Source organism: Embiotoca jacksoni, unplaced genomic scaffold (assembly GCF_022577435.1).
Source record: "Embiotoca jacksoni isolate LCO1_2020_lvr unplaced genomic scaffold, fEmbJac1.0.p SCAF_22, whole genome shotgun sequence".
NCBI lineage: Eukaryota > Metazoa > Chordata > Actinopteri > Embiotocidae > Embiotoca > Embiotoca jacksoni.
This window is the reverse complement of record NW_027185363.1, coordinates 11,243,829-11,256,672: the sequence shown is the minus strand read 5'-3', so window position 1 is coordinate 11,256,672 and position 12,844 is coordinate 11,243,829. Positions and strand designations below refer to the sequence as shown.

Genomic DNA, 12,844 nt, shown 5'->3' with positions numbered 1-12,844 from the left:
CACCCCATGTATTGCCATGGAAACGGAGATCACGCCATCAAAAAGTTTAATATCTCGAGAGCGAACGGCCCCCACAATATGAATATGATTTTCATTGCAGATTTGATTTCGTTGGTAACTTGCTGTACAATCGCAATATTACACGAGAGCGTGATTTTCGGCACTGAAGCACACCCTGTCGTGTAATATTGCTTAATTAAAGCTGGGGGAAAAAAAACGTCTGCAGTGGTCATTTACCAACATGGCCCTGAACTGGATTACAAGATGGGGCCTAATTCGTTCAAATGAAAATTGATCACCGGCGCATCTGCCGAAAAAGTTGTCCATGATCCTTCCACAAAATCAGGCACGCTCATGAGCATCCTTATTAGCATCCTTATTAGCCGAGCACCCTCAAAGCTGGATGAGATTCCTGCCAGCCGAGTCTGCCGACTTTCATATCGCTGCACCTCCCGCTGCCATTCCACATGTTGTTGTTACTGTCGAGCACCGCATCTACGACACCACAGAAAAACAAGTTCCCCGCACCGACAATTAGCGTTGACGTTGTGCCGAAGTATCCACCATGTGACGTCCCTGACTGCAACTTGTTAGTTTTTTTTTTTTTTTTTTGGGGGGGGGGGGGGGGGGGGGGCGGTTATCATTAAGCAGGTTTTGAACTTCGCTGCCGTTTCCCTTTACTTTCCATCTTCACGTTACGTTAAGCTAATTGCCAAACAGTTCCAGTTCCTTCTGTGGCACACAGAAATGAAAGAGTCGAATAATCATCGTCTAATCATCTAAATTTGAAAGCAAACAAACTTTCCTTAAAGGGTGTTACTTTAATTCAAAGTTTCCGGCCAACTCGGCACTGTGTGTACCTTTGGTTATTGGATAATAGTGAGGACGTTGTACCCGTCACACTGCCTTAGTTTATACCAAATAAAAAAAAAAGAAAGAAGGTTTGTCTTTGTCCTCTACCAAGAAATAAATGCTGTAGTTCCCAGTTGCTAAGAAAGATCTTTGTGTGTCCTCTCAGCCTTCAGTTTCATGTCTGACAGTTTGAATCTGCTGTCAAATGATGGCAAAATGAAATCACGTGCAAATCCACGTTGTCTACAGCAGGTAATGTCGGACATGACGTCTCGGTGAGCGGCAGGAATGTAATGTAACGTGATTAGATCAACACACTGATGTATTTCTGCTGCTGCAGCTGTGTAATTCTATATATAGACAAGAAGGTTCATCACAGAGAAACTCGAAGAGAAAATACGGAGGATGAGGTTATTTTTGCGTAAAATATGAGCATTAAAAAGGCTTTAATTAAGCTATACAATTAAATTTGGGCTGCAACCAAGGATTATTTGAATTACTGATTCATCTGCCAAAGAGTTTAATAAAATAACATTAATCTCAACAACCATTTAAAATCCCCAAATATTCTGTAATCCGTCATATAATACAAACTATTCCATTAAATCTTTGCTATGGGTACATTTGATTGTCAACTGACTCATCGGTTCATTTTATACCACAATTGAAAGCCATTTTCCCCCTCAGCCTCCACTTCACAACCTGCACCTGAACAGACTGAAAACGCTCCGTACGTCCCTTTCGCGAGCGAACCCGTCACGCTGCCAGTGAAACGTCCCAGCGGGGCCGCTGACGACGCAGCTCAAAACTCCTCTCTCCGTCATTAAGCGGCAGCAGCGACACTTTAGAGCTCGCGGTCCACGAAGGGAGCTTAAAAGAGAGGAGGAGAGGCTGAGTCGGCGAAAGAGAGACGGCTGCGATTCAGAGATGAAGGGACGAGACAGATGGAGCAAAGTAACACGCTCGGCTGCAGAGTCGCAGAGAGAGTCGGGAAGCTTTGTGTGAAGGCGTGTGAAGCTGCAGGAGTTTGGATTTGTAGGCAGGGAATTAAGAGTTGATAAATAGAGCGCGGGGACAAAACGACGGGCTGAAAAAACAAGAATACGATGCATTAAAAGTTGCTGAAAACATGGATTTAAAGGTCGTCGTCTTGTGAAACGTGAACAAAATGTAAATGAGGATGAATCAATCGGATCTGAGGTGAGGCTGTTTAAATGGACGTGGAGTATCACAGTTTTGATCATATTCAGGATGACTGATGTGCGTACGGGGACTCATGCAGTTTAGGGGGGGAGGGGAGGGGAGATTATTGTTTGTGTCTGCAATTACACAGACGAGTTTGAAAAATTAAAAACGGTCAAATATCTGATATACCATTCTTATAAAGGATTTACCTTTGTTTAAACTCGGTGTTTCCCCTTTGATTGGGCCCCCTCTCACCCCCTCTCACCCCCCCCCCTCACAGAAACACGTCTGGGTTAAAACCTCGGATATGGCCGGACCCTGTGTGAAGAGCTTTTCATTCAAAACAGAAGGAGCGGTGTAACTTTGATCACATTCACTTTACAGTTGAACAAAAGATGCCGAAATGGGTCACCAAATATACCAAGCGTCAATATGACGTTTACTTAGTAGTTGCACATATTCCCGCATACATTGTAACACCATAGCGTGCCAGTTATTGATTACTGATCGGATGTTTACTAACGCTAATGGTTAGCCTGACATTCCTTTAACTGTAACCTTGAACTAACCGACTGCAGCAGCTGACGTGACTCGTTTCGCTGTCCTCCAACCGCTTCACTACTTTCGTTTCGACGATTTCTCATGTTGCACAAACTATTCCCTTCAAGCAGCTTCGGTCCACGACAAAATACAGAATGTAGAGACCTCGAAAGGGTTAAAAGGAATTCACTGACTTTCAGACAGACTCGGTGCTGCTTTAAGCGTCATGTAGTTCACACTGTGAAATACTCTTTATCCCGTATTGCCCGGCAGCGTGACCTCGGGGGTGGGGGGTGGGGGGGGACGAGTGATCCTCCGAGGACCCGCAGCATCCATTTTTTTCACGACTCAACCCATGCTGCTCCTCTGCCCTTTAAGAACATCACAGCAGCCATTTATGAGCCGCTCCGGTGGGCCACCACAGCCATCCCCGCTCCCTTTATAGGTTCCCCCGAGAGAGCCTCTATCCCTTCATCCTTCCCTTTGAGCTTTTTCACAAACACTCCTATTACTCTGGAGGTGTCAGTCTGTCTACCCATCCCCGTCGATCTGCCTGCGGGGGTGCCTCGCATCCATCTATCTATCAATTTTGGTAATTGAAGAGTCAAATTGGCAAATGCCAAACACGCAGTTGTATGTGAGGATTCGTTGCTTTTTCTTTCATCAAAACCAAAATTGAATAATGAAAATGTGCCAACTGGCCTTAAGCTGTGACCGGTAATTGATCAGTTTTCTGCTTTTCTGTCTTATAAATACAAACTCATCTATTATAATGGATACAACAACAACAAAAAAAAACTGAACAGCAGCTACTCGCCTGACCTGGAGTGAGTTCAGAGTGGATGTCATGACTCTGCTGCACGTTCCTCTCAAAACATCAGAGGGAAATTAAACACGATGCTCTGAGAATAATTGATTGCCGCTCATTGGAGGAGCGCGTGGCTTCGTGCACCTCCTCCTGCGAGACTGAAGACTTTCACAGGCTTCAGGGAAGTTGCATAAAAAAACAGTGGCGTTATATAATTGTTCTTTTAGCAAGTTTGCGAGGCTCTCACTCTCAACGAGAGAAAAAAAAATTCACCCTTGTTGTTTCAATTGTTCCATGTAGACACGTATCCTGGATGAATATGCAAGTAAAGTAGGTGGGTAACATTTCCACAGTCTGTGCAGGTTGCAGTTAAAAACTGAGGTTCCTCCTCTATCAGCGTCACACTGCATCCTCGGGTTACTGTGGGACAAAATTCATGGATCTTGGACCACCGGGTTTAACTATAGCAACCCATAGACTAAATAAAAATGGATACAGTGAAGCCAATGCAGAAGTGCAATACCACCTATGGCCACTAGAGGCTGACTTAAAAAAAAAATCAATACTAAATCCCATTTAAAAACCATAAACTTCTCTAATGATGTCACGGTTCTTTCTGAAATGATACCATAACTATTTAGATATTGTGTGGGGGGTGGGAGGGGGATGTTTGACTGACATGCCCGGGTGCAGTCAGATTTTGAGCATAGGCGTAATCACCATAGGTTCTCAGTCAGCTCCACCTTCCTGTCCAAAAATGGTCACGTCTGACTAGAAAATAAAAATGTGGGCGAAACGTCAAATTGGGGGCTTCAAAGTTCACAAACCAGTGAGTGATGCCAGAGTTGATTGCTGCAACCCACACTCATTTGTACCAGTAATCCTCTGGGATACACAAGTAGCAGTTCAACTTGGTACAGCAAGCTGTCATGAATTCAGAGCCGGTGTGAGCCGTCAACTCGGCACAAGCACATTGTTGTAATGGTTCTGTAAGAAGCGAATTGACTGAAAATACATCTGCAGCCATTCTGATAATCGTTTCACTGTTATTTCTAAAAACCAAAATAACTTGAACCGAATGATTGATTGAGAAAAGTACGTTGCAGTCTTATATCCATAAATAAAAAAATGATGTGCTCCAAGTTCTGTTTGTTTGGTCAAGTTGGAGTCACGTCACTCAAATCTCCCCGAGATGTCTGAGAATGGAAATGTGCTGCTCTCCATGAGAACAGGTGGGTGGTGGACGGAGAGGGAAAAAAATAAATAAAAAACACAACGGTCGGGTTGATGCAGACAGATGGAGACGTCTGATAGTCTGCTGCTGCACAGGCAAACGCCGCTCTGGACGGATGCCCTTATTCAGCTGTTTCTTTGTGAACAGCAGCTTTAACTGGTTATGCACACCGAAGATTTATTGCTCAGAGACGATTTCTTATCTTTTATCTTACACGAAGCCTGGTTTACCAAACCAATTACAACCTCTGATAAATCTCTTTGTAATAAATTTCACAGTGGTTCTGACTAAACAAAAACTCTACGAATGTTTCATATTCATTCATCAAATGCTAAACACATTTAGTAAGCGACAGGATTAACTTTTAGGAGTTTCCTCATAAAATAAAAGACATACATTTTACTTTGCAGCACAACAGGAAGCTGCCATAAGTATATTACATTGCCTTTTTTTTTTTTTTTACTTTAATAAGTAAATTTAGCGGAACATCCCCGAAAGGATCTAAAATCAAAATCAGTCTTCATATGCACTTATTTATGACTCTGTGTGAGTATGATTGAGAGGAAGCCGATCGAGTGCTTTCCGGTCTTTCAGGAGCTACCGGTAATAAAGCAGTTTGACAGAAGTCTTTTAACTCGGATCTGATGTGAGGATATTTAATGATGATACTTTTAAATTTTTTTGTTCTCACGACAAACACCTGCAGTGTCACAGTGTCGCCCCACATCAGGAGCACAAGCTGAGAGAAAAAAAATTAATTAAAAAAAAAAATCAAATAGAAGGCCACGTGCGTAGTCGCCATGGAAACTGAAACTTTGATTCGCAAGACTCAAAACCGAGTCCCGTTGTCGGAGTGGCGTGTGCCTCGATAAACAACACAATTCAAGCTATTTTGGGCTGCGGCGATGCGCCGGATCGAGTGCAGACTCCGGAGAGTCGATCATGTGCATTTCATCCAACACAGAACGGGAGGAAACCAAACGACACGGCACGAACAGTAATAAACCGCTGATTCGTGCTTTTCATAGAGAAGATTTCCCGGTGGAGGTGAGCCGGGTGAATGGTCATGAGGTTCAAGTTGAGGAGGATATTCAACACCCGGTTTGTGCTTCTCACCCCACACACACACACACACACACACACACACACACACACACACACACACACACACACACACAAGTCTGCACTCGGTGATTAAGGAACGCCTTTGTGTTCTGGACTCTGAAAAACAGAAGCAATCCTTCAGTCAGTGCTGTTGCTTGACCTTTTCTTTTAAATGAGAGGAATTTTTAAGATTTTTTTTGTTCACTATTATATTCTGGCAACAGATACTGTTGGGAGCATTTACTAAAAACAAAATCTAGTAAACAACCTATCAATAAGTAATAATACTTGGTTCAAGCTGAAATGTGATTTTCTTGCAGTTTAGAGAGATCTGGAGTCTGATTTAAATTCTGTTTGTTATTTATTCACATCATCATCGACCCAAAATGTTCCTCTGGTGGAGTTTTGGTTCATTTTGTAAAACAAAAAAAACCAGAAGAGCTTGAAGAACCCCTCAGTAAATAAGTAAAACAAATAACATAGAAAAGCTGTCTTCGTGGGGACTTATGTTTTCATCTCCTTTTGGAGGAGCACAGTATCATCCTGTCTGACTCATAACACCACTTGTATTAAAACTGCATCGTTGCTGGAGCAGCTTCAGGCTATCTTCAAGAATACAAGTTCAAAATTTCAGGGCGCTGATTCAATCCAGTGAAATTCGGGAGGTGGACATGTTTCAAAATTCACTGTGTGTGTGTGTGTGTGTGTGTGTGTGTGCAAAAAGACACACACACTATATTATCCCCAGTCTCTTCAGACCTGACTTGAGATGAAGTCTTTTCTTTTTTTGTGTGTGTGTGTGAATTGCAGTTTTATCTTTTCTAACCTGAAAAACGCTGGATTTCAAAATGAGATTGACCCGAGCAGCAGCCCCGACCGTCCTCACCGACGGATTGCGACCATCGCATAAGAATGAAGGTTGATCTCGGAGGTTAGAGGGATTGGCTGCAACGTTTCACACATCCTCCTCCTCTTCCTCCTCTTCCTCTAGATCTGCACTCCTGACCTGGTGGTGTTCCTGGCCTGCACCAACCACCGCCTGAAGGAGAGGCTGCAGAAGCGAGCGGAGCAGCAGGGGCGTCCCGACGACAACCCCAAGGCCATCGACCGCCGCCTGACCAACTTCAAACAAAACACCATTCCTCTGGTCAAATACTTCCAGGAGAGGGGCCTTATTGTTACGGTAAGGCTGCTGGAAAGAAATGGGTGGAGTTTTTTTGCATGAAAGACAGAAAAAAAACTTAATTATAGGGTACGTCTTGTTTTTTCTAGGAATTATAGTCATTTGTTCTGCCAACCAAAGGAAGTAGTGTTGACCTTTTACGGAGAGGAAAGTAAGGATGTGGAGTTGTGGGTGGAGGGGAGGGGGAGGGGGAGGGGGGTTGGTTAGAGAAAATGAGAACGACCAACATGAGCTCCAAGTTGTAACGTATCAATCATCTGTCATCTAATAATATCTAGATTACAAACTGAGAACAAAACAAAACAACGTCAATTAAAACCCTGAACATGAGTCAACTTGGGCTTTGGCCAAGATAAACATATGGAAGGAGGCGTCTCACTCGTAACGGATGATTGGATGTTGGCAACTGCGGTGACTTTTACATGATGTGAATGTGGATTTGGGACTGTATTCCTGTCTTCCAACCAAGCATTTTTGTCAAATTTGGAAAACTTTGTCTGAAGGTCAGCCGGTGGCCCCCGTGGTTAACACGAATACCATAAAACCGCATCACCGGCATCATTTTTCCAGTCAGTGACTTTGAAATATCACGTACGAGTCCGTCTTATCGTTTCCTGCCAGCCTTCTGTATTATAAACGGTCCATTAAAAAAGGTGAAAAATCCTGGAACTCAGTGCCGAACAAGGTTAACAATTTACAGCCGTGTTAGCAGCTCGGAGAGACTCTACGTTGGTGCTTCGCGCTAGAGTGTTAAAAGCCTCTTTTTCCACATTCACCATCTTAATTTTTCATGTTGACGTTAGCAAATCGGTGTGAAGCGCTCCTGGGGGCTGATGGGAAACGACACAGTTTTGCCGCCGTACGCGAAAGGACTAAACTAATTACATTTTTGGACCTCGCAAGGGCGCCGGTGAACAACGCAGAGGACTTTAGGAATCGTCCTGACGGGAGCGTGAGAGTCCGCAACGAAATGAACGCCACTCGATCCGACGGTCGTCCAGACATGTCGCTCACCGCGCGGCGGGCGGACGAACACAAGTCAGAGGATCACTGAAGATCTAGGGACGTATCCTCTGCGGACCATGAACGTCTGTACAATTAGAAATCCATCCATCAGCTGCAGGAATACAGCACTGAAGTGCGAATCAGAGGCTGAAGTGGCGTCAAACGTGTCGGCATCATCATCGGGGTGCTTTCTTGGATGCACATGTAACAGATGCATGCTTAATAATTATGTTTAAAAGTATTACAGACATCCGTTATCACTCCTTACGCTCACGCCACAGCGGGAAAAGACCGTGTTTCTAAACCGTGTCTGCCCGGCTGATGAATGTCCAGAGCCGAAATGCAGGCGGTTGCTGTTGGACTGTTAAGCGGAGCCGTCTGGGATCTTCATTAGATGGTCTGATCGAGTTCCCCCGCGGAATGTGCGAGTCGAGCGTTAATAGAGATATTGGCTCGCACGGCCAACAGCCCGCTCTTGCGGAAAGGGAGTCTTATTGATCTGTCTGAGTCTCAGAGCGGCGGCGTCTTCCTCGCTGCAGCACGGGAAAAGTCCTCCGCCGTGCTGCTGCGACAAAGAGACTCAGTTTGCACTGTTTTAGGTTATTGTCAAACGGCTTCTTCAACCCAAACGCAGGCGTTAAACTCCCGTGGAGCTCACGCTTGACGTTTCTTCGATAGGTTTTGATCCATACTATTCAGGAATATTAAAAAAAAAAAAAATATTCTCCTTATTGCCTTCCTGTCCGTCAGGCTTTCTATTTCCTCCCTGCTCGCTTATGGGTTTGTTTTTTTCACAGTTCCTGAATTTCATTTGCGTTTGCAGTGTTTTGCTGGGGTAAGTCGGCTCTTCCGAAGCAGCAATTTTCTGCACCTGTTCAATCTCTTAAGGTTTCCAATATATTATACAAGCATGCAACAGAGCTAACTGTTTCACACTTAAACCCTTTTATTTTTTTCTGTTTGAAATCGCTCCTAACAGCATTTCTTTGGACTGTGGGAGGAAATTTCAATATTCATGACTCCTCAAATGGCTTCTTGCTATCGCTGTAGTTTGTTGTTTTTATGCAGCAATGGACAGTACACATACTGTACGTCATCAGGTATGGGGTTCATTATTTTGCTATGTTTTGGTTGTTGTTACGAAAGAAGTATCAAAAACTGCAGGTTGGCATCAAAATCAAATTCGCTTCATTCTTAATCTTCTTGAACTTATTTTCAGAATTTTTGGGGTTTGTTTTTGTGGGTGTTTCCACAACATTAGGGCCGCAACTAACAATTATTTTGGCTATTATTTTCTTAATTAATCTGTTAATTGTTTGAACCATAAAAAAAAAAATCAGAAAGTAGCTCATCTCAGAGCCTGACGTATTGTCTGTTGTGTATTATAGAAATATATTTGGCAATCCAAAAACCACAGATATTCACTTTACTATCATATGAGCCAGCTCAGCCATCAAATGGCAAAGTTTAGTAAACGTCTCACCTGTAGTGGCAGCTGTTGAAGATGTTGGATAACGATAACACCTCTAGACACGAAAACAGGTGAGAGCTCAGAAAGAATATATCGACAGGTGTTGTTTTTGCAATTTAAATTGTTTTATGGGGTGTTTTGCTGTCGTTTAATGTTGGCAGGAAGCCCTCAAATCGGATCTGCCTTTATGAGTCCCAGATCTCAGCTGTTAAGAAAGTATTTATCCCTTCAGGGTAAAGAAATTGTCATTTTTACAGCTTGTTAGTGGAAGCTGTGGTTTCTCGAACCTCGCTGACGGATATAAAAAAAAAAAAAAAGCAGCAATGACCGTGCGGTAAAAATGCTGCCGATATCTCCTGTACATTCACACCCGGAGCTCTGTGATCATCATCAGAGACGAACGTTACCCGACAGCCTTCTGCGTCGTCTTTTTTTTCTCCAAAGCATTTACGAAAAACCTTCCCACCTCCGCACGAAGCAAAAGAATGAAGCCCCGAGTCAGACGAGGCAAACCACTAACAATTGTGTCCTGATTTCTACATCAAAGAGCTGCAGACTGAGTGCACCAAGAAAAGCCTCAGAGGGAAAATAAAAACCTTTGTACATAAATACACACAATTGTTCTCGAGAAAACTGACTAAGCGGCATAGAAATAGTAAAGAAAAAGGATTACACGAGGAATCACAGGATAATACGCATGTGTGCATTTGCCAGGTCAAGAAGTGCATTAAAAACTTAACATTTCAAAACATATCCCGACATGAACGCACAGTTTAGCAACTGAATTTGAACGCACTTTGATGCATCTGGAGCTTTTCGAGCTGTACGGAAACCCTGACCTGACCTATTTTTTAAATACCTCACAACCACATTTGCCTTTCCTCTGAGCCATGTAGAGAAGCTGAGCTGTATGATGATGCAGAATCAGGTATTATAGTTCAACCACTTCCGTTGCGACTGCGGTGGCAGTCGGCGGACGCTCAGCTGCGACTGCTCAGCCACGAGCCCGTGCGTTCGCATTCAGAAAAGCAGAGCAGCTCGTTTCAGCGGCTTTTTAAACGAATGACGAACACTAAACGCATCATTTAAAAGTGTCACGACTCTCCTTTCTGTGTCATCTGCGGTCTTTCTCTTAACCGGCAGCTTGCTACAGCAACTGGACCAGACCAGATTAGAAGAACCAGGAAATGACCTCAAACCCCTTTAAACACCCCCCCCCCCCCCCCCCCAAAAAAAAAAAAAAAAAAAAATTATATAATTATAAAATACATAATTAAAAAAGTGAGGTCAAACACCAAAAGCATTAAGTTGCTTCGGACAGTTTAAATCATATCGTTTGAACAAAACTATCTGAACCGATGTGAAACTGGAGAGGAGAGTTTTCTGCTGCCTTCTTCCTTTTGAAAATCTCCCCACGTCCTCCCTGCGTTCCCGGCGGAGGCGATTTAATTAAAACACACTGAATTGATTAATCTGGAGTGCTGTGTTTATTTAAAGCAGGCATAAGATCTTTTCATTACTGTGGTCATTTTTAACTCTCAATGTTAAATATTTGTTCTTTTTTTTGTTGTTGTTGTTGTTGTTGTTGTTGTTTCTGGGTGAGGTGACCGATGAAGCTGTAAAATCATCAAAAGATTTCTCACATTTAAACTTTGAAATCTTCCAAACCGTCTGAAGTCGCCCCACGGGTACAGGCGTTCCCACAAAATCTGACATGTCGTGATTTTGGTCAAAACACCTCCATTGTAACCAATTTCCTTTTTTTTTTTGGAGAGTTCGTTCACCTCCTTGTGAATCGGAGTCTCCGATGAACGGAGTCACTTTCCCTCTCAGCGTGTCAAATCGTCCCTGCAATCACCCCGGCAAACTCGAAAGGCTCGGCAAAGTCTGAAAGCGCTCTCAAAAAGAGAGGAAGCAAAAACAACCCTCAGGAGTAACATTGTGAGGGCTCTGCCGCGATGACAATATCGATATTTAGGGCCCGAGCACCGATGGTGCGAAAGCCCTGTTATTTGTCATCCAAGGAATTATTATTATTTTCATTCCTTATTTTTTTATTCAAAACCTCGTGAAAGTTGTTACACGCACGTCTCGCGGCGAGATTTTTTTTTAATTTTAGTGGAGTCGCGAGTGGGCGTGGCCAAATGGCTCGCCAGCTACGCAGATGCCGCCAGATAGCGCCACCCCCCCCCCCCCGGTGGCAACTAGAAATGACACTTTTCATACTTTCACGTGCTACGTCGAGCTGGTTGATCACATGAACCTAAATTCGGGTCAGAATAGCCTAAACATGTGATTGATGATATATTGAGAATTTCATTCTAGTTTGCCAAAGAGCGTCGCAATGGCGATGCGGCAAAGTTTGAGTGACACAGGAAACTGATGTTTAAGGTCAAAGGAAGTTTGAAACATCATGAAAAGTGGAACATACATCCGGCGTGGTGAGACGATACATCGGAGGTGTGTTTTGCAAAATATTCCATTTACAGCTATTTATGTCAGAAAATCATCTCGTATGAATGGAATAAGAGATTTTTTATTTTTTTTTACTGTTTTCTAAAGAAATGATGAAAATGATCATTAAATTACTAAAATAATAATAATTACTCTTTAAACTTATTTAAATTAGAATAACTCTGCCCTCCTTAAACTATAATATTCAAATTTACTTTGCACAGTTTTACAATAAATTGTTATGAACAGCAACATATGGTGACTGAGGGATGTTTAATGCTTTAAATAACATTTTCAGCCTCTCACTTTCTATGAATTAAAATTTTTCATTTGTCCTTGACGACACTAAAACGAAAGAAAAAGTTGTTTGTAACGTTTTGAACAGTTCCAGTTCTTCTGATTGGACGTTTCCTCTACTCTTCAGTAATTATCCAGAGCAAACGACTCAATACTTTCGCGACTGATGAATGAAATAACTTCCGAGGCCTGATTGCTTTTGCTCGGCGAAAGGCTTTTGTGTGGAAGGTAATCCTTTTATTTTAAATGTCAGGTCTGATGCAGGCAGGCAGATCGTGACAAAAGCAGTGACTCATTACGCCACATCGTCGAGGCTAACTTGGAATGATTGAGTTGTCAATCCAGGCATCTTGCGAGTCTATTAATTCTTGATGTTTCATTGAATGAATTCGTCCTAATTCTGTCATTGTGAGAAACTTCTGGCTCCTCTGACGCACATTCGCTCGGCGTTTTTTGCGTCTGGTAATTTGTCAGTGTTTTTCGGTGGGTTTTGGTGAAAAAAGGTCCGTTTTCTTCCTGTATACTCAACTTCTCAAACACACACAAACACTTCGACACTGAAGCTCATGATCGGAAATTGCAGCGAGGAGAGGTAATTGATTGTTGGGGCCTCGATTGAAACCGTCTCGTCATTCTAGGAAAACACAGCGATCTAATTAAGTATTCTCCGAGTGACTTTAACTCCATCTTCCTTCCCACATGCTGCTAAAT

The 12,844-nt window shown here is 43.0% G+C and overlaps 1 protein-coding gene across 2 annotated transcripts in view; it reads left to right on the top strand.

Annotated features, from left to right (window-relative positions):
• The window catches only part of ak5 (adenylate kinase 5), a 60,144-nt gene that overhangs the window by 18,266 nt on the left and 29,034 nt on the right, over positions 1-12,844 (top strand). For both annotated transcript variants that reach the window (XM_069157970.1, XM_069157969.1), the window contains exon 6: positions 6,715-6,906. In XM_069157970.1, coding sequence (XP_069014071.1) covers positions 6,715-6,906 — 192 coding nt within the window. The remainder of the gene's footprint in view (positions 1-6,714; positions 6,907-12,844) is intronic.